The sequence below is a fragment of the Dasypus novemcinctus genome, chromosome 19 (assembly GCF_030445035.2).
Source record: "Dasypus novemcinctus isolate mDasNov1 chromosome 19, mDasNov1.1.hap2, whole genome shotgun sequence".
In the NCBI taxonomy this organism is placed as follows: Eukaryota; Metazoa; Chordata; class Mammalia; order Cingulata; family Dasypodidae; genus Dasypus; species Dasypus novemcinctus.
In genome coordinates, this window is record NC_080691.1 from 48068544 (window position 1) to 48094651 (window position 26108).

At 63.7% G+C, this 26108-nt stretch overlaps 1 protein-coding gene across 5 annotated transcripts in view; it reads right to left on the minus strand.

Moving 5' to 3' along the window:
* Positions 1-231: 231 nt before the first annotated feature.
* The window catches only part of CABIN1 (calcineurin binding protein 1), a 130691-nt gene continuing 104814 nt past the window's right edge, over positions 232-26108 (minus strand). For 4 of the 5 annotated variants that reach the window (XM_058281739.2, XM_058281738.2, XM_071209904.1 and 1 more), the window contains 8 exons: positions 10198-10361; positions 9793-9889; positions 8186-8830; positions 7177-7251; positions 5463-5733; positions 2165-2329; positions 896-1122; positions 232-770 (listed from right to left, as the gene is read on the minus strand). In XM_058281739.2, coding sequence (XP_058137722.1) covers positions 627-770; positions 896-1122; positions 2165-2329; positions 5463-5733; positions 7177-7251; positions 8186-8830; positions 9793-9889; positions 10198-10361 — 1788 coding nt within the window. In that variant the 3' untranslated portion in view covers positions 232-626. The remainder of the gene's footprint in view (positions 771-895; positions 1123-2164; positions 2330-5462; positions 5734-7176; positions 7252-8185; positions 8831-9792; positions 9890-10197; positions 10362-26108) is intronic. The other variant, XM_058281740.2, reaches the window with a different exon arrangement.

Consider the following 26108-nt stretch of genomic DNA (forward strand, 5'->3'; position numbering starts at 1 on the left):
ACCCAGCTCACCCTCTAGACCTTGCCTGCCTCTCAGGACCCTTCTAACATGGGGCTCCAGCCCCACCCATCAGCCCCATCAGGGGTTACACCTGGATGCTCCCTCCAGGCCCAGCTTAGCCTCACCCAAGGGTGCATCCTGCCGGGCTGCCCAAGGGCTGGCCACGGCCTGGGGAGAGGAATCAGCGGAGGGAGGGAGGGCCCAAGTCTCCACCCCTGGAGGGAGCCAAGATACAAAGACAACCATTCCATCTTTATTAGAAAAGAAACAAACAAAAAAAACCAGGGTGTGGGGTGGGCTCTACCCAAATGACCCCTCCACGGGGGCAGGGTGTGGACCCCGCACCTGGGGTGGGTGCGGCAGGTTGACCAAGTTAACCGAGTCCTAGAAAAGGAGGAGGGCTCTGCTGTGCTGTCACCTCCAACCAATGTCACCAGAGATCAGCTCCTCCTGGGCTGGTCTGGAAAAGTCCGTCTCCTATGGGGCCCGCACAGCCTGCTGGCCCAAGCCAGGCCTGTGGGGGGGCGCTGCGGAGGGGGCGGCTGTGTGGGAACTGGGAGCCCCGGGAGGCCTCTGGCCTGGCCCCGGGTCTGGCTGAGGGCCAGGCAGGGCGCCCCGCCCCCGGCCTAGATGTCCATGTAGTCGTCGTCCTCGTCCGTCTCGCTGTCCAGTGAGGACTCCTGGCTGGACGTCTCCAGGACCTCCAGGGCCGGCTGGCACAGGCTCTCCTTCCTCACGTTGGCAGCCGACTGGGCAGACAGGATGGCCGACTGTGGGGACAGGACGGGGCCTGGTGAGGGGCGGCTCCGGCACTTGCGCAGGGGCCCTGCAGCTCCACCCAGGCCCCCCGTAGCCCTCAGCTCACCCCGCCCTCCCCTCCACAGCCCACTGGTACCTTCAGCTTCTGCTTGGTCTCCTCCGAGATGCTGCCTTTGGGCGAGAGCAGGGTTGGGGTAGGCGGGGTGACAGTGATCTCGGGGGGGAACTTGGTGGCGGCTGAGGGGATGACCAGCTTGGGCATGCTGGGCAGGAGGCGCGGCTTGGCCCGGCCAGGCTCCGCCTTGCCTGGGTGGCCGCTGGGCGGCTGGGTGCTCCCGCTGCTTGGGGGCTTGGGGCTGCAGGCTGGAGGGGAGACAGAGAATTCTGAGTCTCCTGCCCAGGCCCTCCTGCCCCGCTCAGGCCTCAGGGGCCCTCCTCCCGGCTGCGGGGACCCGGGGAAGGGGGCTAGCTCTCAGCCCGCAGCTCCCCGCCTGTCTGCCCTCCTGGCCAGTGTGGGACCAGCCCTGAGGCCGCCTCCTCATCCCTCAGCCATTGCTCTGCCTCCCCAGGCCTCGTGGGGACTGGACTGGCTCTGGGTCGTGGGATGGTGGCCCCCACCCGGGAGTGACCAGACAGCCTGAACACCCGGGGCCTGGAACCCGGGTGCCTCCCAGAGCCTCCTGGGATCCTGGGTTGTTGCCGCTGCTCTGGGACATCTGTCCTGGTGGTGACCCCACCACCGAGGCGGCCCCTGAGCACAAGGCCCGGGTGTGCCTGCGTGCCCCCTCCTGCTCCAGGCGAGCTCAGGCTGCGTGTGTGCCCGGAGCCTCGAGGCCCCCGGGCAGCCTCTAGGGACCTGTGTGAGCTGGGAAGGGCCACCGGCCCTGGCCGGTCTCCACATTCCTTCCTTCCTTTTCTCCCTGGGCCCTTGCTTTAAAAGGAATGGGGTTTAATCCCAGCCTGTGCCTGGTCTGGCGCCAGCCCTGCAGGCGCCTGGGGTGGGGGGCTGGTGGGGACAGGCGGGACACCAAGCTGGGGCTGACGCCAGGGGACCCTCACCTGGCCTGACCCATAACCCTCCTCTCTGTCCCCACCCCCATCTGGGTGCAGGCACCCCTCCCCCACCCTGCAGCCAAGCAGCCTGAGCTGGAGGGTGGCCTGGCTCTGCGGGGGGCTGACCCCCACGTGGCCGAGCAAGTACCTGCCTCTGCACCTGGTGCTCCATTGTGGAACCAAGAGTGAAGCAACGCGTTCTAGGTCCTTCCTTTATCTGAAATTTCCCTCCCCCTCATCCCTCTTCCCCCACCCCAGCCCTGCAGCCTGGGCCTCTCCAGGTCCCCCTTCCTTGCTCCTGCCTCTCCCATGGCCCCCCCAGGCATCCCGGGGCCCTCCAGTCCAGCCTTACCCTGGCTGCAGGTGGGCTCGGCACCCGGCCGGGTGGTGGCCTCCAAGGGCCACCGGTGCGGCTCTGCCGGGGACGCCACAGGGGTGGCCTTCACAGGCTGGTCATGCCGGGGCTCCTGGGGTGGGGGCCCGGCGTCCTCCGCCACCCCTGCTGGATCGTCTCCCTCTGCGGGGACATGGGGGCCAGCTGTGGGTGACATGGTCTCCCCATGTCCACCCCGGACTATCTGGAACCCTGACAGTGCGGCCTGGGTTGGGTCCTGGCCCGCTGCAGGGAGGGTGGGCCCTGGACCCATGGGTGCCTTCACAAATAAGCACGGGGGTGGGCCAGGCGGGTGCTCGCAGGCAACGGCACCCTCGGGATCACCAGGGGTGGTGCCCCGAGGCCTCTCATAAAAGGGGACCCACGGCTCTCGGAGGGGGGCTCGCAGGAGCAGGAGGGTCTCTGCTTCCCCACCAGCTCTATCCCTGCAGAAATCAGAAACGCCCAGACTCACCAACAAAGCCAGAGCGGGCAGAGGGCGTGCGGTGCCCTGCAGGCCAGGCTGGGGCCGAGGGCCATGCCTGAAGCCTCTCTCCAGGCCCTGCCTCCACCTTCCAGGCAGCACCCGGGGCTGCTTCCAGGTCTCCCTCCCAGGCCTGGGCTCTCCCGCCATGCCAGCCTTCGCCCACAGCCCTCCCCGCACCCCGTGCTGTCCAGCAGCGCCCCTCTGCAGGAATGCCCCCGCCCCCAGCACACGACGCTGGCTCCTCCACAGCCCGGCGGGCAGACCCCCCAGGAGGCAGAGACCTGGGTGGGAATATGGAGCAGCTTGGCCTGTCTCCCACTGCCCCATCTTCCTCCGTGCTCCAGCCTCACTGCCCAGCAGTCCACGGCCAGGGCCTCCAGCTGGGCCCAGGGCTGCAGGATGCACGGGAGCTGCCCTCACAGGGGAGGGGGGTGACCTGGGCCTGGCCTTCAGAGAAGGGCTCCCGGGGGCTCCCTGCCTCACTCGTCCCCAGGCCCTTTTGGTGGGAAGTGGGGGGCGGGGAGAAGTGGGCCGTAGTCCTGTGCCATCGGGCACCTGTCCCTGCTCCCCACCCCCAAGGCACCGGGAAGGCCCCGCCCTGGCCCAGCTCCCCCTGGCTTCTCTGGGCCGTGCGTGGGGCTGGCACGCCCTCCCCCTGCCCTTCCAGTCAGCACTTTCCTGCCTCGGAGCCTTGTCCTGGGGCTGCGGCCCTGCCAGGCGTGCCCTCCCATTCCTGTCTGTGAAGTCGGTGACTCATCTCAGGGCTCTGCGCCAGCAGCTGGAAACTCAGCCGTGCACCGGCACAGCACCCAGCCTGGCCGAGCCCCTGCCGACAGAGATGCACCCGCACTACAGGAAACTGAATCAGGGCGAGGGGACAGCGACAGTGGTCCCAGGCCTCTCACGGGGGGTGACACAGCAGCAGGAACCTCTCCAGAAGCCCACGGCCAGCCCCACCTGACTCAGGGCTCCCCAAGAGGGGCCTGTCCCCTCCTGCACCGGGGCCCTAGCTGGTGGGGGAGGCCTGCATTACTCCCACAGGCTGTGGCAGAGGGGGGACCAGTGGGGGCGGAAGGAGAGGCCACTTTTCCCGGGCGGAGTGTGCGGCAGCCTGGGGAGAGGCAAGGCTGTCTGCTCCGGGGAACGTGCCCGGCAGGGTCTCCCCACTGCTGCCTCGTGGCTCAGGGCGGCACCCTGGAAAGCACCTGTCCTCAGGCCAGGCCACTGCTCTCCACCTCACGTGCTGCTGTCCCTATCTTTAGCTTCAGGCCTGCACCCCCTCCACCTGGGGGTGGGCTCTTTTATGGAGCTTTCCCTTCTCTGGGGTCATGAGGTGACCCTGACACCACCTCAGAAAGCTCTGAGAACCATCTGGGGATGCCCCCCGAGCCCCAACGTGGTCAGCCACGTGCCTGCATCTCCATCGGCCTGTGGGGCCCAAGAGGCGGGTGGGGATCCCTCCCACGTTGCAGGGACAGGGCGCATACCCTGGGCTGGCTGAAAACACATCATAAAAGACACGGGCAGGGGAGCAGATGTAGCTCAAGTGGTTGGGCACCGGCTTTCCATGTACGAGGTCCCGGGTTCGATCCCTGGTACCTCCTAAAAACGAAAATGAAAAAACCAACCCTCACTGGGGAGCGGATATAGCTCAGTGGTTCAGCACCTGTTTCCCATGTACGAGGTCCTGGGTTCAATCCCCCCGTACCTTCTAGGAAAAAAAAAAAAGACACGGGCCGCTTTCTCCTGCTCTTTTTCTCCTTGGGCGGTTTGCTCTGGGGAAGCCAGCGGCCACGCAGAGGTCATTCAAGCGTCCGTCTGGGAGACCCTCACAGGAGGAATTGAGGCCTTGGGCCGACAGCCCACGATGGGCACGGAAGCAGAGCCCCTCCTGGCTGGGCCTGAAACTGACTGAAGCCCCCGCCGACAGCCTGGCTGCCACCTCCAGGGGCAGCCTGAGCCAGAACCGCCCTGGCTAAGCAGCTCCCCAATTCCTGATCCCCAGGAACTGCCGAGTCGTGGGGGGGGGGGCAAGAGGCAGGTAGAGGTCGAGGCAGCCTGAGGTGAAGAAACGGTGCTGGGAACTCTGTGGAGTCAGCGAACCACCTCCGCCAACTGACTGCTGCCCGGGCCGCGGGCTGCCACCTCCGCCGACCTTTGAAATCACCCCCTGCCCTTTCCCTAAGCCCGTGGCCACGTGTGTGCTTGCCAACTGCCCGGCACTTTGGAACCCTTTTGTGTTACCGCCATCTTAGGCAGCTGTATAGGAAACTGAGGCACAGAGAGGAAAAGGGGTGGCCCGTCTCCACCGCAGATGGAGCCTCCCTGGGCCCTCTACCCTCAGGCCTGCACCTGCCCCCATTCAGGACACAGACCCCGGCAGCTTCCCCCTCTGGCCGGCCCACGAGAGGCCCCTGGCCAGCGGGGCACAGACCTGAGGCCCCAGGCGACATGCCCGGTCAGGCCCTCCTTCCTGGGCCCGCAGACAATTCTCTCTCCTTCCCTGCCTGACCCGTTCATTGCAGGGCTTTGTGAGACGAAGAGGAGCAAAAGGCAGCAGCAAACACACTGCTGAGTGCTGGCTCCCTTCCTCCTTGCCGTCCTGAGGCACTGGAAGCTTAGGAGGATGAGGAGGCGCTTCCTGGGAACCCCTGGGTGGAGGCCACACCCGCTCCCACCCTCCCACCCCGGAACTCTCGGCTGGCGCCTGGGCCAGGCAGGGCTCCCTGCCCTGTGTGCAGCTCCATGGGGGCCTCAGCCTGGCACGAGGCGGACGGGAAAGGAACTCACCTGTGCCCATGGAGGCCACGCCAGGGGTGGCCTCGGGCTGGGGTGGCTGGGGAGGGCCGGGGTCCTGGGCTGGGTCTGGGGTAGAGGATGACGCAGAGGGAGAGCAGGGGACTGTGGCTGTGGCGGGGCGAGGCTTGGCGTTGGCGTCGCTGGGGCGTTGGAGGGCGTCGATCGGCACAGGGTCGGGGGCTGCAGGGGCTGCTGCTGTGGGGAAGAAATTCTCTCGGCTGTCCTTGGGGTGCTTTGGGGTAGTGGGTGTGTCCCCTGCAGCCTGTGAGGAGACAGGATGGGTAAGGAAGGTCGGCTGGACAGGAGGGCCCCTCCGAGCCCACGTGGTCCTGCCCCACGCCACTTGCTGACACCCGGCACTGCCCGCGCAGCCACGCAGCACTGCTCCCACAGGCACCCCGTCGGGACACTGATGGGGACCTGGGATCTCCCCCGGATGACAGTCCAGTCTGTAACTGTAGTGGACTCAGGGCAGGCCCCCTAATACCCTGAGGGTCAGCCCAGGGCCCAGGGTGCGGGGTAAGGCATCCAATCTGGGGAGGTCAGTCTTTGAGGGCGACTTCCCAAGGCCACCAGGGGAGGGTCCTGAGGGCTAGGGGATGCTACCGGCCCCGGACCCCAACTGCAGCTCCGAAGTCCCCAGGGGTGACAGGCTGCATCTCCACCACTGCCAGCGGCCCCAACCTGGTGATGGCTCTTGCAGCCGGGATCTGAGACAGACAAGCCTAGCCTCAGTGGCTCTGGAAAGCCTCCCCGGCCTGGAGCCTTCGGGGCCTCTAAGTCTGGGTCCTGGCCCTCCCACCTTCTCGGCCTCCCTGGTTCCTGGGACCGTCCTCTCCCCTGCCAGGAAGCAGCCAGAGCCTCCCCAAGAGCTGGTCCTTGAGCTCAGGCCTTTCCACTGGAGACCCCTCTCCTTCAGACCCCACCCATCTGCTCCGTGTGTCACGGTAGAGGCGCTGGCCCTTCTCACACCCTCGCTCAGCCTCCGGCCCCAGCAGTGGCCTCAGGGGCACCTATACCCGCAGCCCAAGCCTGCGCCATCCCCCTCGGCATAGACCACTGACTTATCCGCCTCCTTGGCGCCCTCCCAGACCCCCAAGCATGGAGGCCGCATCCCCCAGCACCCCCAAGAGCCACTCCCTGCCCCATCACCACACCTTACCCTTCTCCTGGGCCCACCTGTTGCCCCAAGCCCACTGTCCCCACCTCGCCCCAAGCCCCTGCACCAGCCCCCACCCTTTCTACCCCATAGCTGGGGATCTTCCCAGAACATTCCTGTGGTCAAGGCATGCCCAACTGCCAACCCTGGGGATTCGTGCCACTGTTAGGGTGAGGCAATGTGGAACCCGCCATCCCCACCATGTGCCCCCAAGATATGCTCCTGTACAGGCTGTGTACCCTGCCTCCCACAGCCAGTTTGCTCCTAAGGGGCCTGCAAATCTCAGCTCTGGCCTCCCCTCCTCCCCCTTCCGTCCAAAATGAACCACCTTCTTGGGTGAGGTCAGCTGGTCATAGTTCAGGGAGCTGAGGCCCTGCAGAGGCTCCCACCTGCCCAGGCCAGTAGAGAGGAACCCCTGTGCACCAGAGCTCTGCTGCCCCCCGGCCACAGGAAGGGTCCTGAAGGCAGTTCCAAATCTTCACACCCAGCCACATCTTTGCACCCAGCCTGGGGCCTCGGGGTGCCAGAGGCTGGGGCCAGGCTCACCTGTCTCTGGGCAGCAGCTCCAAGGTGGATCTGACAAAACTTCACGGCCTGCTCCAGCGCAGCCTCCTCATCCACCTGAGAAGAAGAAGCCCGATCATAGGGCTCTCAGGGCCCCTGAGGGTCACCTGCCCCTTCTTCCTCCCTGGGAAGCGTGCCAGTGCCTGGCCATGCTCCCTCCTGTCCTCGTGGCAGGGGCAGTCGGGCTAGCCAGGAATCTTTCCCTTCAAGGGGCTGGACAGAGGGCTGTGATCAGAGAGGGGCCTTCTGGAATTCGAGCTCTGGGTGGTGAGCAGGATGACAGTAGGGCCCAGGAGGTGCCCCAGAGATGGAAACCGGGGTGTAGGAAAGGATGGGGAGTCAGGTACCAGGACCGCGGAGATATGGGGGACAGCAGGTGTCTGCCGCTGTGGCAGGCTGGTGGCAGGGGATGAAGCAGCACTTGATCTTTCTCATTTGTTAGTGACAAAAATTAACAGCCCGCACTGGGGAGGTGATGACAGCTCCCCCAAAGATGACACTGCAAGTGGACACAATTTGGGAAGAAACTGCAAATGAGGGGCGTGCCCCCCACGTGAGCTGGTCATTTGAGCTCTGGGAATCTGTCCAAGGGAAGTGATTTTAAAGAGAGGAAGGCATGGTGTCTGATGTGGCACCAGCTGGAAGGGCAGGAGCCTCTGGCCACACCTTGCAGGGGTGACAGGCGACCTGGAGAAGCCACGTATTAGGGGCAGCCACGTGGGCACAGTGACCCGTGAACTGTGCCCAGGGCGAGGACACCGTGTGAGAGCCGGGAGTCCCATTTCCCTCCAGTGGAGGTGCTGTTTTCCAGCAGGTGGGCTCGTTTCTGCCAAGGTTGGGTGGGGACGTTTTTAAAGCTTCTAGTGCTCCTGCCTCCACAAGCATCACCTGCTCCTTGGGGAAAACCTTAAATGGAGGGTGCTCGCATGTGGGTGGGTCTGGGGGCTGGTGGGCGCCCCTCGTGAGCCGCAGACAGGCCTGTGTGCGTCACCTGCTTGATGAGCATGTAGGTCTCGGACATGAGCCTCTCGATGCGGCTGAGGTCGTGGGCCACGCCCTTCTGGCCCTGCTGCCACACGCGGTAGGCATCCAGCAGGAGCGTCTTGCCCGACTCGGTGTCTTCCAGCAGCTTCCGCTTGCGGCTGGGTCTGGGGGGCGGCTCCTCAGGGTGGCAGCCCACCCTGGCTGCGGTGGGGGCCGGCGGCGGCGGGGCGGGCTGCTGCCGGGCGCTGATGCTCAGCTCCTCCAGGGACAGCTCAGCCGGCCGGCTCTCGGGGACACGGTCCCGGGGTGCGCGGCCAGGCGGCGGTGGGGGCGGCCGCTCTGAGTCCGAGCGGCGGAGGGAGGCCTCGCCCGTGTCCATGGGCTCTGCGGGCACTGCCCGGGGGCTCTCCTTGTCCTTCTGCTCCCCGCCCTGCTCTACGCTGTCTCCCGCGTCCAGAGCCAGAGGCTGGGGCTGGAGAGACCCCACTTTGCCCCCAGGCTCGGCTCCCGGTCCAGAGCCATCAGCCAGAGGAGGCTTCTTGGGGTGGGGGAGACCCTCTTGGCCATCCTCAGGACTGGCCTTGTGGGAGACGTCGGTGGTCATCCTGGCTCCGGGGAGGCCACCGGCCTTGGACCCTGGGCGTTCCGAGCTCTATAATGAAACAGAAGGCAAAGAGATCCTGTGTCCTTGGAGTCGTCTCCATTTCAACAGAGCAACCAAGGTTCAAGCCCATCCATCCCAGACCCTCCCCTGCCCACCACCACGCTGTTCAGAAGATCTTCCAGCTGCCCTGGCTGCTGCGCCCTCGCCCAGGCAAGGAGGATGCTGGGAGCCTAGACCTACCTGAGAGAAAGCTTCCCTTCCCTGGACCCCCTGCCACCCCTCCAGGTAGGGAGAGGGACTAACGGACTCTGGAGGTGACACTGCTGCACAGCAACGAGGACTGGCTGTGTGGGGACACCACTGGCTGTCCCCCAACTCTGTGGTGTGAGCAGACAGCCCAGGGGTGCTATATGGGGAGGCCTAATCCCCAGGTGTTTGCTGCGGGGCCGAGTCCTGTTGTTGGGGCTTGGGGGCCGGGGGTGTGCATGTGTGTGACATGGATGTCCCCAAGCTCTGGGGTTGCTGCCCAGGCCCCAGCGAGCACAGGCCCCACCCAACCAGGTAGTGTGCTCTGGTGTGGACTGCTGCGGCTCAGACCCCAACACCCCTGCCTGTCCGCCCGTCACATAAGCTCTTGGGCCTCTGTTTCCTCGACTGAGAGCAGGGACAGGGAGGGTGGAATGGGATTGGGCACGGACAGCACTCCTCACGGGCCTTGCTCAGCCTGCCGGGGAGAGGCCTTGGGCGAGGGCGAGTGACCCGCTTCCTTGCCGGAGCTGCTGTCACCTCCAGTTAGCCCTGCCGTCTTTGTCACCCCTCTAGTTTGGCTGCCCCCACGGTGGGAGGAGGGCAGAGCAGGATGAGTGCCATGAGTTAGTTTTCCAGGTGGGGGTGCGACTCGGGGGAGGGGTACGAGGACCTGCTCGGGGCCCCGTGTGGAAGGAGCATGTCCGGGGGTATGGAGGTTAGGAAGGCAGGGGCGCCCACCCCGGCGGCGGGCGGGGACGCACCTCTGCGAGCTCGCTCAGCGTGTCCTCCAGCACCTTCACAGTGAGGATGAAGGCCCGCTGCGCCAGCACCTGGCGGTCGGCATCTCGCAGATACTTCCTGCAGTCGTGGGGGTGGGCCGGGCAGAGAGCAGGGAGCTGGTCAGACACCACTCAGCACGGGCGCTGCTGGCCAGGGGCCCCCCGCCTGCCCCGAGAGCTCCTGCCAGCCCCGCAGTGCCCACTCCCCTGCTCCCCAGAAGTCTCCCCTGAAGGCCCTCCTTTCCCCACCCCACACAGCATGCATCTCTAACGTCTGGGCTTGGCTGTGAGCCCCAAGTCAGGGGGGAGGAGGAGGACCGGGAGGGGCCTGGGTGTGGGGGATGGGGGCAGCCAGGAGAGCCTGGGGCGGGCGGGCGCGGCACTCACTTGCCCTGGTCGGGGGTGCGCTGCAGCATGGACGACACCCTGAGCAGGGTGCTGTGGTCCCGCAGCTGGGCCAGCACCTTCAGCAGCAGCACGATGGAGCGGTTCATGTGCCAGGCGAAGCTGCCCGGCCGGTCGATCTCGTCCACGGGGATCCGCCAGATGCCCTGGGAAGGGTGGGAGACGGGGACCCGTGGGGAGGCTGCCCGCGGCCCTCGCCTGCAGATGCAGATGCGCCTCGGACTCTCTTGCCACCCCAAGGGGGATGGGCGTATGCCCCGACCCCCACAAACAGCAGCAAATGCCACTCTGCTGGCCCCCTACCCCAGAGCGTGCGTGTTTACCTGACCCAGGCCCACCTGGCCGAGCGTGCTGGCACACCTTGGCACCCGGGGCGGGTTCCTGGCCGGGGGACCGCTGGGTCACGGGTGGCCACCCCACCATGCCCCTGGCCCAGATTTCAGCCCAGAGAATTCCCAGGACCTGTGGCTCCCACCAAGGCCTGGCCCATGCACCCCACCTCCCTGGGGCTGTGGGCTCTGGCAGGGACGCCCTCCCTCACTCCCTACCCACCGCCACCCCAGCCCACCAGCTCCAGGTTTGGCTCCCCCTGTCCCCCCTACCCAGCATGACCCTGGGGGCCTGTGGAAGTCTGCGGGGAGGGAGGGTGTGCGGATCACAGACAAGGCAGAAGTGAGCGTTGCCCCACCTGGTTTGTGGTGGCAAAACCAGTGAGCTGAGGCCACCGGCACGCAGGGCGGCTAAGGCCAATGTTGTAACTTCCTACTGGACACACAGGGTTTCTGAGCAGCTCACGAGAGGCCGCTGCTCCAGAGGCACGGGGGATGCTCTCATGCTGGTGTCTGAACCAGTGTGGGGTGTCGGGGATCCCAGGCCAGGAACGGGGCCCTGCTGGTACCTGGCCCCGGGCTCAGAGCCGTGTGAGGCCCAGTGTGACGGTGCTGGCCACAAAGGGGCTAGCCTTGTCAGCCCCAGGCCCAGCGCTGACCGACCAGGAAGGGCACTGAGCAGACCCAGCTCACGCAGTCCCCTTCTCAGTCCTGCACGGCGTGTGGTGGTAAGCGGAGCTCGGAGAGGTGCAGCGGGCCCCCAGGATCTTAGGGCCACAGGGGTGGTGCCGCCCTGCCCACCCCCGGGGTCCTCCGTCTCCACACCCCATCCTGCAGCTCCGAGGACAGGCCCCACAAGCCTCCTGCAGCCCATTGACCATCGCGGCTCCCCTCCACACCGGGCTGCCAGGCGGGGCCCTCTTGACTCCCAACAATCAGCCATGAGGGTGTGGGGGGACCCTGATTTTCAGTGATCACCCCTGTCTTTTGGAGAAACTCTCCCTGGTGTCCCCCAGCTGCCCTCACTGTAGAGAGCTGGGGGTTGTCAGAGGAGTGAAAAAGAATATTTTCTCCTTCCAATTGCATTGGGAGATGAATGTGTGAGGGGAGGGGGGTGTTGGAAGTTTCCAGACCCTCCCCTGGGGAGTCCCTCCAGAGGCCCGGGGTCCCACGCCATCCTGGTCCCAGGCAGGGGCGACCAAATACAAGCCTGCCAGGGACTCGGGGTCAGGCTGGCTGTGGGGATGGGGCAGAGACGGCGGGGGACAAAGAGGCTCCCAGGTGCTTGGGGGAAGAAGGGCTGTCTGAGGTCGCCTGGGTCCCATATCTGACTCCCACACCCTGCGGGTGGACACCCGCCTTGGCCCACACATCCGTGGAGACGGGCAGCTCACCACCTGCGGAGGCAGCCTGTTTTGTCCTTGGTTAGTTTTTAGACGAGGTCCCTGCTTGAGGCTGTGCTGGATCCCCGAGGTCATCCCCACAGCCGCTCCCTAGCACCCAAGGCCTGTGCCTCATGATCCTAACAGCCCACCCCCACCCTGCCCCTGCCCTAGCTACTTCCTCCATCCTCTTTGCTCCTTGAATCCACCCACCCACCCACACCAGGGCCAGCACCCCTCCCTGGCAGCTCCCTTCACCCACCTCAGCTGCAGCCGGCTCCCCTCCCTCCTCCCCCAACACTTGGCGCTCACCACCCTCGCACCCTCCAGCCTTGACACAGCTGTGAATTTCAAGCCTGCAAGCCTCTGCAGGCACCCTCCACCCAGAACGCCCCACCCCAACCCAGCCACGAGCCAGCTTGGCTGCATCCTGCCAGGCCCAGACGTGACGTCACCTCCTCTCTGAAGCCCTCCTGACTTGCCACCCTTCCTCGGCGGCAGCTTGGGGATGGCCCTGACCATGTGCTAAGGCCACAGCTCTGTACCACGGCTGCTTCTGCTCCCTGTGCCCAGGGCCTGACATGCACCTGGCAGAGAAGGCGAGTTTTGGCTTGAGAAAGGCATTCTGCCTTGCAGCAGGGCACAGGCTCTGGGCACTAGCTTTTCCATCTCCCTGTCAGCTCCTCACTCTGGAGATTTCCGTGTGCAGGGCAGGTGGGAGGCAATGTGGCACATGGCAAGGCAGATGCTCCTCAGAGCTCTGTGGGCACCCAAGCCCCTCACTGGGGAGGCGGCGGGGAGGATGAAAAGCATTGCCTCCCCAGACCAGTGAGGGCCACAGGCCAGAAACACGGCAACCACGAGCAGCGCGCTGCCCGTGGCTGGCAGGACCGCAGGCTGTACACCAGCTCAGGGGCTGGGTGGGGGCTGGCCAGGAGCACCGCCAGGCAGAACTAGGCTTGGCCCTCTGCGGGTGGATGGCAGATCCAGGGAACGTGGGGGAGGCCGGTGGATGTGGACAGGGCCCTGCAGAGAGGCAAACTGCTACTCTTGCTCCTAGGTTCTGGGGCTGAAGACAGACAGCATTTTTCTTCTCATCTATTTTTTCAGGGGGTGGGAATATGTGCCAAAATGAACCCATAAGCATGGTGCAAAACCAAAGCCGCCTCCACTCCCAAGAATTTACTGTACTGCACCAGAGAGGGCTGACCTGGGACTGCAAGTAGGCTGCAGCTCCCTCACTCCCCAGCCACAACTTCGGGGGCACGGGGTGCCCTCGTTCAAGGGAGGCAATGCCTCAGACGAGACCCTTACTCAAAGTGAGCCAGCTGGATTTGCCCACATCCCCCCCACACCCCAGGCTCTTTGACCCAGGACCTGATCGCCAGCTGGCTGTGCTCTCGAGGACCGTTCCTACCATTCCTAGGCTGGGCACTGACAGACCTGGTGGCCCCGGTCACAGGCCCCCTCGGTGGGTCGGACCTGTTCCGGCCTGCCTGCCGCTACCAGATGGTGGACAGGCCTGTCTGCGTGTGGATTTCCTTCTCCAACCCGGGGATGGGGCTGCCGCCTTCTACCACAGCCATGGCTGGGCACATCTCCCGCTGCCCAAAGGCCAGTGGGCTGGGAGTCAAGGCCTGGGGAAGGACGCGCCAGGCCGTTGGAACCAGGGAGGGCTGCTTAGCCTGCACGCAGTCTGTGGACACCAGCCTCCAGGGTGCCACGTGGCCGCAGCAGCCTCCCGCCACTAGCTGCCTGCTGACGCAGGGCTGGCGGATGGAGAGCCCCTCAGGACAGAGGCTGCAGCAGAAGCAGCCCGCAGATCCATTTGGACCAGGTCCCGGGTCTGCGGCCAAGGGCTCGCCGAGTGCCTCCCACGGCCGTGTGGGCTGCATCTCATCTCCCCACAGGCACTCTGGGGAGGCGGGTGCTCAGAGAGAGGCCATGCTGCCCTGAGCCTCCCCTGCCCTCTGCCACCAGCACTTGCCCAACTGAGGGCCTGGATCCTTCTCGGGACTTCCTGGTCTGGGGTGCAGAGAAAGGAAGGGCAGGTCCGTGGTCCCTCCTCCCCCAAGCAAGGGCAGGGACTATGAGAAGGGAGCATGGGGGCAGGGGAAGGACCTGAAAACTCTGATGGCCACAGCAAGGTGTCACACATTCATCATAAGGGAGGAAAACGAACCCACAGTAGATGAAAGCGCGTAAAAAGGCCTCATGCTCGCTGGCGCGCCTCCGTGCCCCTCGTGGGGGGATGCAGGAAGCCGTGCTCCAGCCGCTTGGCCTGCAGAGGGCGCCGGAGACCCTCCTGGGTGTGGGGTCAGGCCCTTCACTCCAAACCCTGATGTCTACACCCACAAGGACAGACCTCGGGCGCATCACTTGCTCTCCCTGCCCACAGCGCTCCCGCTGGGTCCGCTTCCTGGCCGGATGTGTGCAGGGTTGTGTCACCTGACACCGCCTACTTCAGAAACGACGGAAGACCCAACCGCAGCCAGCGGGTCCAGAGTAACCGGGGGTGAGCCCCCAACGACCCTGGCACGCGAGTGTGCATTGCAGAACTTTCTGAACAGGCCCAAAGGGAACGTTCTTCATTTGCATTTCTTCTTGTTCCATTTTGGCACCACCCAAGGCCTCTGTCTGATAAGCGCCGTGCTTGGGGGCATGTTTCCTGGGTGGGTTCTGGCTGGCTCCTGCAGCCCATTCATTCATTCATCACTCGTTCATCCGTGCTATGGGAGGGCTCTTCCAACAGTACCCTCCCCTGCCCCTTCTCCTGTAACCGGCCTGTCCCCTGCCCACTCTCTGGGTTCAGCCTTTGACCCCGCTGGACCTGAGAGCCAGCAGACTGGCTGGCAGGTGGATACGGGATCCCAGGCATCTTGCACACTCCTCTGATAGGAGCTGTTGGGAACACCCCCTCCTCTCCCTAGCACAAGGTTAGACCGACACACACGGCAGCAGGTGGAGAAGGAGCTGGGTTCCGGGTTTGCAGCCACAGCCCCGACAACATCAGCCACCCCCAAATAGGATGCATGCAGCCCGCTCTCTGCGGGCTTAACAGCCTACCCAGGCAGAAGTGAGGAGCCAAGCTGATTGCCTCCCATTCCTACCCTCCAGGAAAGACCGCTTGGCCACACGGTGCACATGGGGGTGGAGGGTGGGTGCAGTGAGGGTCTCTCTGTGCAGGGAAAGGTCTGGGGCCAGGATGCTGCCTGCCTCACGGCTATAGCCTGTGTGGGAGGGTGGGGCACAGCCGGGGCCTGAGCCTATCCCAGAGGACCCACAGCCATCCTCCAAGGGGTGCAGAGCTCCAGCAGAGCCGAGGGGAAGCCTAGCTGAGAGCAGACAGGGAGGCCAGGCCGGACAGGGGAGAAGGGGAGGAATGGCGCCACCGCCCAGTCCCAAGGAAGGGCTGAAGCAGGATTACCAAGGGGCTGGTGCTGAGCATGGGGGCCAGGGCAGCAGGGACCCTGCGAGGGGAACCTGGGATGGGACATGCACTCATGGTGGTGGGCTGTCTGCCCACTTCAAGGGCCAGTGCTGGCAAGGCAGTTGTGAGGCCCCTGGCCTCCAAATCAGCCCCACCAAGTCCCAGGTCCTGGCATCGAGAGCTTGGAGAGCCGCAGGCATACGCCACCAGCCTCAGAGCACGCAGAAACACAGAGGTTGTGCTCCGAGGTCTGCCTGTTGCCTTACGACTCTTCCCAGTGGTTCTGGGCTCCTGGCTGGTTGACGAGGCCCCAGAGACAGACTATAACTGCTGGAATAATTCACAGGACCGAGCCACCAAACCCTCAGCAGGCTGAGGGCTTGGGTAAGGACGCCTCAGGGAGCAGCATGGCTGGGGTGACTCAGAGTCACTGCCTAGGGGGTCCAGGGAGAAGATGGGTGGTGGCGTGGAAACCCTCCAGGGAGTGCCGTCCTGTGCTCCTGCCCACGAATGGACTGTCCACTCACAGGGGCCAGGACAGCAGGGCGGGGACCAGGGCTCAGCTGCCCAGCCCAGTGCGAAGAGCAGGGGACCCTGCAGGCAGGGAGGCCCTGCTCCTGGCCGCCAGCCAAGGCCAGTTGGGGGGGGGGCTCCTCTTCCCTCAGGTTTCTCAGACTCAGCTCAAGCAGGAAGGCCTCAATCAAGCCTGGCTGCACTCCTGCTCCACCTGGCTGCCTCGTCCCACTCTTGTCCTGCTGGGCCTAACTCCCTGTCCCCCTCTTCCTGTCCTGGCCCATCTCTGAGCTCAGCAGCCTGAGGCCACCGATTCCACACACTTCTCTTACTCAGGGGTGACCCAACTGGTCTCTGCTAGCCACAGCTGGGCCACTCTCCTGAGTGTGTCCCAAGGCCATTCCGTGACTCTTGCTGCCTGCCACCTTGGCGGGCCCCGTTTTTCGGTTGCAGCCCCTCTTTAGAGCCTCCAGGAACAGGTCTCTGGAAATGCCACAGTCGGGTTCGGCTGGGTCCTAATGGCATTTCAGATGCCAAGGTGCACAGGCCTGTCTGCAGAGTGAACTGAGGTCCAGGTGTGGGGGCTGGGCGTGAACCCAGAGACCCACCCAAGGCCTGCACCAGAAGGGACAGGTCCAAGCTGTGATTAGCCCACTTCCCACTTTCCAGAGAGGGAAACTAAGTTCAGACAGCCTGTCCAGAACTGGCCAGCTATCCTGAGCTGGGTCCCCTGATGCAGGCTTCTCCCTGCACCCACTTGCAATGCTTACGAGAGGAATAAGAAGGTGGCAACAGGGTCTCTGCTTTACAGATGCAGAGACGGAGGCGTGGAGAAATTACACAGTGACACCAGGTCACTTGGGTTTAGGGCTGGGTGCCTTGCTGAGACCCGGGAACGCCCCGTCCCAAAGGAGCCCTGGTCTCCCAGGGGCAGGCAGAATTAGACTGCCCGCCCACGGGATGGCGTGGCCAACGGCAGGAGGTCAGATGAAGTCCCTTGGGTCCCTGATGTGGGAAATGGCTTCCAGCCTTGGTCTCCCGGGACTCTCCAAGGCTCCCCAGCTGGCTCCTGCTGCCAACCCCCATGGACTCAGATGCAGCCCCTTGCCCACCCTGCTGGTCCTGGGTCATGCCCAGTCAGGATACCAGGTGAAGCTCAAGTAGGAGAGCAGAGGCGGGGGTAATCCCACCTGGAAGCACCCAGAAAAGCTGTGGAGAGGCACTAAAGGGGCAGCCAGAGAGTATGGGCAGTGGACACCCTCCTCTCCAACTCGCTCCAGGCTGCCCAATCCACAAGGGCACGTGTCTGCTTAGGCCCTGAGAGGCCTGGTCCAGCCTGGGCTAGTATGCTTTCAGGGCTAGCTTACTTCTGAAGGGTAGGTAGCTAGTTCTCAAAGGCGTGACTCCTGGATTGTCCAGAATGACTGCCCTGCCATGGCCTTGTCCACCAAGGCTGGAACTGGTCTCTGGTCTCCCCAAGGGCAGGCAGGCAGGCAGGAGGGGCTGCATCTCCCTTGCTCATCTATACCTCCGGAGGGGCTTATACGACCTGAGAAGTGAGACAAAGTCTCTGGGAGTGGGTCTCTCCCGACAATTCCTGGGCACCAGGCCGGGCAGACAGGGACACAGACCCATCAGACCAGTCCTCTGCAGACCTTCCAGAAAAAGAACCTCCCGGGCCCAAACTACAAATGCCAGCCGCCAAGTCCCCTCAGCCTTGGTACCAATGTAAAGTGGCTCTGAGGTCTCTTTAGAGTCCTGTGAGGGCAGGGAGAGCATTCTGACTCTGCCCGCAGCGCCATATCTGGACTCAGGGAGTTTATGCCATGGGTGACTCCAGTCACCCTGGGCTGCTGGGTGCACTCCAGGGATGGGGGCCTTGCATGGAAGGGACATGCCTCCCCTCCCCCACCAACGGGATCCCGGTCTAGTGGGGGAGACAGACACGTGTGGTTTATGCTTTCTGCAGAGGAAGAGAGGCTGGTACAAGGGGTTATGGGCTAAAAGGGTAGGGATGAAGGGTGGGGAGATTCAGGGGTATCCAGAGAGAAGCCAGGTTGGAGCAGGAGCCTGAGAAGGTTCTGCCAAACGTGGGAGAAAATGGGCAACCAAGGGCACAACACATGAGTGAGAAGGGTCCAGGAGAATGCTTGAAACCCAGGGCCCACTTCACCACTCCAGGAGTCCTGAGCAGAAGAGGCAAGCTGTTTTTAAGTTAAGAGACAGAATAGGTGTATTTTCCCACATCAAACACTGTCACTATTTAAGATGGCCTCGGAGCACTTCACCCACAGAGGTCCTCCAACCCGCCCAACCCATGACCCACGATGGGTTGAAGAGCCGTCTCCCCAGAGGGAACAGAGAGGATGGGTGGTGGTGATGGGCAGCTCTCCTGGAGGAGGGGTCCCCTGGGCCCTCCCAGGCCCAGCCAGTCCCTAACGCCCACAGGAGACTGGGAAGCAGGGCTTCCCAGAGCAGATGGGCCCCGACAGCCCCCGGGGAGAGCCCGTTCCCTGGCAGAGGGACTCCCACGGCCCTCCTGGCCCGGGTACAGTGGTGACTCAGCGTGCTGGGCAGGCGCAGGCGGGGAGCCTGATGGCATCCCACTCCTGGGAGCAGGGAGCTTGGGGCTCTGGAAGCAGGCTGCTATGGGCGGCTGGAGCCAGGGGGTGGGGGTGGGGGGGTGTCTCTGCAGGGAGGAGTGCTGGGGAAAGAGCTTTTCATCCATAAAAACTTTCTGCTGGTTTCTGGGCAGCCTGGAGGCTGCAGCCTGACCCCAGGCTGGGCCCCGTATAGTGACAGAATCCAGATTGCCAGCCCTGAGGCTGGAGCTGGAAAACACCTCACAGTCTCAGAGAGACACCTGACACTTGCAAACCTGTACATACAGCCCAACAGCCAGGACACGGGGGTTGGGGGGGGGGGTGCGCTGTAGTGCAGCACATGGGGCTCCCTCGTGCTGAGCCCGTGTCCACTCTGACTCCTGGGCCCACCACTCCATGAGGTATGTGACTGCACCCACCGGGAGATAGCCTGCCAGCTTCTCCAACACATGATTTCACTTATATCTCGCAAGGGAGGAGGCTCGTTCTAGAGCACACAGCCAGCGGGGAGCTGAGACTACAGCAGCGTCCCCAACTCACCCCACTTGCCCCCAAGAAAGACAAGCAACATGGACAGCATGGGGCACGCTGGCCAGCACCACCTCCCACCCCACTGGGGGGTATCTCTCTCTCCACTTCAGAACTGCCTTGCTCAGGAATTGCCATGCATTTGGGCCCAGGACCCAGTTTCCCAGTGGACAGGTCCCCACCTTCCTCATCTTCCTAGGAGCTCTGGGCCCGGCCATCTCCTGTAGTCCTCTGAGTACTCAGCCCTGCTCCAGGCCCAAGGCTGGGGAGTGGAGGCAGAACACCCCGGGGGCGGGGGAGGAAGTCTCTACAGGTTCTGCCACAAACCCACCCCGGGAGGCCTCCTTGGCCACTGGGTTGCACAGAGGCCTCCAGGCACTGTTGCCCTCCCCCGCGCGCAGTCCAGGCTGCCAAGGGCCAGGGATTCCCCGTGCCATCCTCAGGTAACGCGTCCTCGCGCAAGCAGGGGCTGGGAAAGCCTGCAATTTGCCTGCAGCCGGCGCCCTCCTGCTTCCAAGCCTCTTCTCCTGCCAACTGAGCCATCGTGCACTAGGGCCCCAGAACGACTCTTCCTCCCTCCTCCTCCCGGGAAAACCCCGAAACGAACCACGGAGGGAGTGCGTGAAGGCAGCCCTGCATGCCAAGTCCGCTGCGGCCCGCCCCGCCCCCGCTACCCACTCCCCACCCCACCGCATGCGCGCCCCCGGCCCTCCCACTCGGCTGTGGGGCCAAGGCCCGGGGCTGGGCGCAGGCGAAGAGCTGGCACCTTCCGCCCCCACCGAATAGCTCTTACTAGCTGGGGAAGCCCCGCGCCCGCGCCGCAGCCCACCCGGTGGACCCGCTCACCATCCCCGGGAGCGGCCCCGCGCAGCTCCTGGTCGGCGCCACCCGCCTGCCCGCCGCGAAGTTGCTGGGGCTGCGGCCGGCCAGGGCGGGTGGGGAGTGGGGGGCGGGCGGCTTTCGCTTTCGGGCGGCGCCGCGCAGCGCACACCCCCGCGCGCCAGCTCCGGGCCCGGGCTCCAGCAGGCTGGGCTCGCTTGGGGCTCGCGGCGCGGGCCATTCCTCCGCCCCCGCGCGCCAGGGAGACAACACCAAGAGTGGGCAGGCGGGGGCGGCGGCCCTGGGCCCCGAACCCTCGGGTCCCCCCGGCCCAGGGCAAGTTCCTACCCGCTGGCTCCGCCGTGGCATCTGTGCAGAGAAGCTAGGGAGGGCGCCGGGCCATGGCCGCGGAGGCTCGCTCGCGGCGGGCCGGGGCGGGGCGGGGCGGGCAGAGCCGGACGGGGCGCGGGCGCTCGCTCGGGCTGGAAGCGGGCCCAGCGGCGCCACTGACTTTTGCCGGCCAATCCTCGCGGGTCCCAGGCCTGGCTGCTGGTGCGCAGTGGGGGGCGGCCGGGAGGGCAGAGGCCCACTGCGCGCCCTGCGGGCCTGTCCCTAGCCTGTACTTGGTCTCTAGGTGAACGGCGCCCCCTGGAGTTGTGCCACGTGGCATGCCATCAGGGGAAGTAGTGTAGGTGTGTCCAGGTTCAGTGGGCCTGCCTCAGGGGATGGGAGTGAAGGCTTCAGAAGACCCCTCTCGAAGGGGGCAGAACAATTCAAAGATGGACTGACAAGACACCCCAGCAGGCTTGCAAGTCCCAGGGGCCTCAGCCTCACTGAATCCTGCCCCCTAGTTTGGCAGGGAGGCCCAGAGAGAAGATACCGGGCAGGGGTGGGCATGGATGGAAATCTCTGCATTCCAGAAACAGCAGTTGTGTTTGGCCAACACCTGCATGGGATACTGCACCCACTGTACAGTTAGGAAGGGATGGCCTCACCCCAGAGTACACCACTTTGTGCTTGGCTCCTGTGGCCCATGTGTCTGCATTTCCTGGGGGCATGCTGCCCAGGAACTGCCCGCCCCCTCCTGGTGGCACCCCTGCCCCCCAAACAAGTCTCCTGGCCCCAACTGAGGAGAGACCAAGGAAAGGAAGGGGCAGGCCAACCTGGGCAGGCTGGTTAGAGGAAAGCCGCACTCAGCCCTGGCCCTCTTGCCCCCTCAGTGTGAAGAGCTCCCTGCTCCCGTGGGGTCCCTCTTCCTGGTGTGCCCCTATCCTCAGCCAGCTAATTTCCACCTGCCCTACACCCAGACTGGCGCCTGCCCACCAGTGCATTCCCAGGCTCCCCATGGTCCCTGCCAGGCATACTGCACCCCAATCCGAGCAAGGATAACTAGAGATGTCACACTTCCTACCCTCAGGGGAGGGCACAGAGGCTGTGTCCTTGGAGGAGGATGAGTCCCTGCCGGGGCTTCCCTGGGGTAGTCCCACAAGACTGGGGCACCACAGTAGAGTAAGACCCAGCCCCTAGAGATGGCTCCCCTGTAGGGAAGACACATGGGGCGTGGTTACCCCCAGGCCATGTGAGATGGCCAGGGCTTCTGACCCAGTGCTCGCCACAGGTTGGGGTGAGGCAAGGAATTTGATGTCTGCATGCGGCTCAAGCCCCAAAAGCCCCTGGCCTTCTGTGTGTATGTCGCCATTTGATAGCCACAGGTGGCCACAGGTGGTGACCAGAACCTGAGCTGCCTGGGCCATTCCTCTTGGCTGCCCCAGAGCTGGACTGACATAGGGAGCCGGTGCTAAGGCCACAAACTCATTCCTGGGGGAACATGGGTTTTGCCATGTCAGTATACCCTGCACAGCTCATGCTTTTGTTTTGTACCTTGTCTGCTTCCTGTAAGGCTGAGTTGGACCCCAGGAAGCTGAGCCCTGGGGCAGGAAGAGACCTGGGTGAAGGATGCTTCTTTGGAAACCAGCCTCCTCCTCCAGGCGGCTTCACGTGGGATGCCGAGTGGGAGCTGGGTGAGTGGCGCCGATGGAAGGCTCTGGGACATGGAGGTGTGGGAGAGGTCAGGGTGCATACAGAGGCCTAGGGTGGGTGGGGACAGCCTGAGGGTCCCCACCCAGGTTCCTGGGCTTGACTGTCACAGGGGAGCCTGTGGTGGGTGAGGGGAGCTGCCCAGACACAGCGACTGCCTGGGGACTCCCTGCACCTGGCACATGCCTGGGAGCTGGGCTGATGTAGGAGGCAGCCTGCCCTCTCTAGCTCCACGTCACCCCTCTGACCTGTAGCCTCTCCCAGGGGGCCTCTCAAAGGGATACCTGGCCTTTGATCTCCTCCAGAGCAAACTCCAAGCATCAATCACGACAAGAAAAAATAAGGCCAGAGGACATTACTTGGCCCCCAGTCTTTTCCAGGCAGACAGACCCCTCAGCCCCCACTGCCCCAGCTCCAGATGCAGGGATCAGCATGAAGGACCAGACAAGGGAAGGAAACGAAGAGGACTGGTGGGTGAGATGGGAACAGGGGTCCCAGCAGAGCTGGCCCCCAGAACTACCTCCCAGCCCCTCCCCATGGCCCTCCACCTGGGTCCTCCTCTCTGGGTGGGAGGTTGGGGTCCAGGACAGGGTTGACTTCTGCTGGGAGCTGGCACAGAGGAGGTGTCTGGGCTGGCAGGAGCAAACAGTCCTCTTCTCTGTTCTCAGTCCGGCCCCCACAAACCTTTACTTCCAGGGCAGGGCTCCCTACCTGCACCTACCCCAGATGGCTCCTACCCTGCTTGCTCCCCTTCCCCTCCTCTTGGACCCCAAGGGAAGGCCTGATCCTTGGGTGCTCTGCTCCTATCCACCCGGTTCCCCCCGCTGTTACCAACGAAGCAAGTGGGCCAGAGCAGGCATTTCACCCCATTTCTGAGGGAAGCAGGGTGGCCAGCCTTCCTCTTGGGGCCCCCAAGGGGCCTCCCACCCCAGCCCCGTGCTACCTGCCCCCATTTACTCTCTGCACTGCAGCCATTTATGAAAGACAAAATGATCTCTGCTCTTGGGATAAAGGCTCCATCCTCAGCACGAAGGCTCTCCCAAGGCCGCCCCACTGCCCTGGAGTCAGCCTGCAGGTCTGGGTGTAACTGTCTCATCCTCGGGGAAGCCTACCCGGCACCCTAGACTGCACCCCCAGATGGTAAGAACCCCGTGAAGGCGCACTGCAGAGCTCGAACGTCTAGGCCCTGGGATGGCCAGAGCAGCAACCCTTTTTCCCACCCTAGGCTGGGCCCCTGCCCCTGCCCCTGGCCCCAGGGAGCTCACTAGCCAAGCCCAGATTCTCCACGTGGGGCAGATAATACTGTGGGGAAAGGGGGTCTGACCCTGTGGCAGGACTTGTCTGAAGCACCTGTGTTCCTGGGGGGCTGCAGAGAGGGAGACAGAAGCTGGAGGTCTGGGGAGCCCAAGGATGGTCACCAAAGCCAGAAGAAACCAGAAAGAATGAGACGGGGCAGTCTGTGGCCTTGCTGTGTGGTCCCTTGGCAAAGGCAGAGAGAGTCAGAAGAGGGTGAGGGGTCAGAGGGCAATGCCTAGAAATGTCTGAATGTGACTGTTGAGCAAGGAACAGAGAAGAACGAACAGATGGCTCCCTGGGGATAGTCAGACATGCCTCTCAAGTCACCCCAATGGCCCTGGGGGGAGATACTGTCATCCCATTAGTGAGTAGAAATGAAGTTTCCAAGATCACGGGTCACGCCAGGGACCTCAGTGGAAGCCAGATGACCCAGGGAAGACATGTCCACTTCTGTGCATCTCGGCCATGCGGGCTGGCAACCTTATCTGGGGCGCACTTGGGCCTTTTGGGGCTACCTTATAATCGCCTTGCATTACAGACCCCACAAGCAGCCACAGCCCTCCTTGGAAACACATGCCTGCCTTCTGGTTTCTGTGGCTGGCAGGGGCAAGCAGCTGGCTTCCAGCAGAACAGGGTTACTGTCCTCAAAGCCACAGGCAAGAGCAGCTGAGCGGGCCAGGCCACCACCTGGCCCCCAAGGCCCCCTGCAGCTCTCACTTCTTGGCAAGATGGCCAAAGCAAGCCTGTATGGCCCACCAGGCTACTCAAGGGTTCTTTCTTGCCGGCTCTTTCGTACCTGAGTGGATTGAACATAATGTCCACGGTCGGTCATATGCGACTTTTTAGGTGTCAAGAACACTTTCTTGGAGTTACCAGTCCTAATTCTCCAGCCTGGATTTGGAGCAGACACTGTGCCGCTAGACGGCCCTGTACTGGGAAGCTGAGCTCTGCATTACGCGGGTCAGGTAGCTTAGCTTGTCCACTGACAGCGTGTCAGCCTGTGGTCATGGGCCTTACAGTGCCGGGCCAGCCCAGGGGGGCTCATCTCTCACCCCACCCATGGCCAAAACCAAGACCTGTGCCTCTACTCTGTGGGCAGAGCCATCACTGTAAACCATGCATGTCATGTGTCCCCACCCGGGCTCACAAGCGCTCGTTATTCGAAGTTCATTGAGACCTAAATGCTAACGCTATGAAGTATTTTTACTTGTTGTTGTGTTTGACTACTTTGACCCGTGAATGAGAACACAAGGTTGTGAAGAGCAAGGTGACCTGCCTGGACCCGTGAACGAGAACACAAGGTTGCGAAGAGCAAGGTGACCTGCCTGGGGGGACATAGCCAAGCTGATCTGGGCAGGCCTGGATCCCATCTCCTCTGTCCAGGGCTGCCTCTGGGGGACCAGCTCACCTGAGCCCCTGGGGTATGCATGCTTTCCCTTCCACCAGTGTGCCAATCCTGGTGGCATGCCTCGATTACCACTGTCCCAGGATGCAGCCACAGCTCATGATGGCTCAACTTCCCTGGCACTTCCCTGGCTCAGGAGCAGAGCAGACCCCAGAGGGTGAGGAAGGAGGGTGGAGGGCAGGGAGCTTTGGAGGGGCGGGGGGTGGTGGTGGTGGTGGTAAGCAGCAGTTGTCTGAGCTGGGTGCTGCTGGAGCAAAGTGGAGGATAGACAGGTGCCGTGGGGGAAGGCACAGGTGAGCAAAGGGCCTTAGGGTGAGGAGGTACAGCCAACAGGATCTCACAGAGGAGTTGCTGACTGTGTATAACGGGGCTGCCTGGGGCAGCTGGGGCTGCACCTGGGCTGTCACCTCTGTGGAGGGGAGGAGATGCAGGAGAATCTGGGGAATGGGCTGGGCTGAGAAGGGGCAATGGGGCCCCAAGGCTCCTTGGGGTGAGCTGGGACACAAGGCATGATCCTATCAGTGTCCCTACCTTGGGGATGGAAATGAGAGTTGCCGCCTAGGCTTCTAGAATAGCTCACTTTTTGGAGGACTGCTGAGCTGCTTCCGTTTCATCTCAGGTGGGGAGCCTGCATGCTAGACATGTACACTGAGAAAACTAGGACAGACAAGCCTCCATTGGCTGACCCCCAGTCCCCAAAGAACAGTTGTGGGGGGAGCCTGGATCTTAGGGGGGTTCTGGCTCCTTGGCTGGGCCTGCTGGGGGAGGGGGGTGAAGTTGCAGGGGGGAGCCATGGGGACAAGCCCACAGTGGGGCGATGGCCCATGCCAGTTGCCTTCCCTGGGTGGCACTTGCAGGGAGGGAGCAGTAAAAGCCTGGCCCTGCCAGACTGAGCTGGACAAGCAGCAGTGACTGGACACTCTTGTGGGGTGGGCAAAGGCATGGTTCTAGGCAGAGCTGGCACTTCCACAGGTGTCCAGGGCTCCTGTCCAGGGCTCCACACACCTCCAGGCCCACTCCATCTCTTGCTCCACCACAGCCACCAGGAGGCAACCTGCAGAGCTGCATGCAGGATGGGATGGTGCGCCACACCTGCCACACTCACAGGTGGAACGGGCACAGTCCCAAATCAGTACAGCACCCCCACTCAGTCCTGCAGGACAGATACAGGATGTGACTGGAAAGATGCCAGCCAGGCACAGCGACCCCGTCCCCCATCAGAGTGGTGGGCCCCTGCCTCCCTCCAGACCACAGCAGATGGCTGCCTCCCTGGCCCTCTCTGGAATGCCTTTTCCTGAGTCTGGGCATCCATCTAGGCTGCTTCAAGGGCAGTCCAGGCACCAAGCCTTCCAGGGGGGTTCCTGATCCCCCTTTCCATTTGCGGAGGTTCGGGGACCCCCTCTCCTGCACCTGCAGCCCAGACACTCTGCCAGTTCTAGCTCAGAGCATGTGGGCCAAGCATGGAGGAAGGGGTCGGATTGGGAGCCCTCCTTCCTGCTGTTCCTGGAACAGAGCTACCTCTGGGTCCTAGGCAAGGGGCTGCCCTCCTCT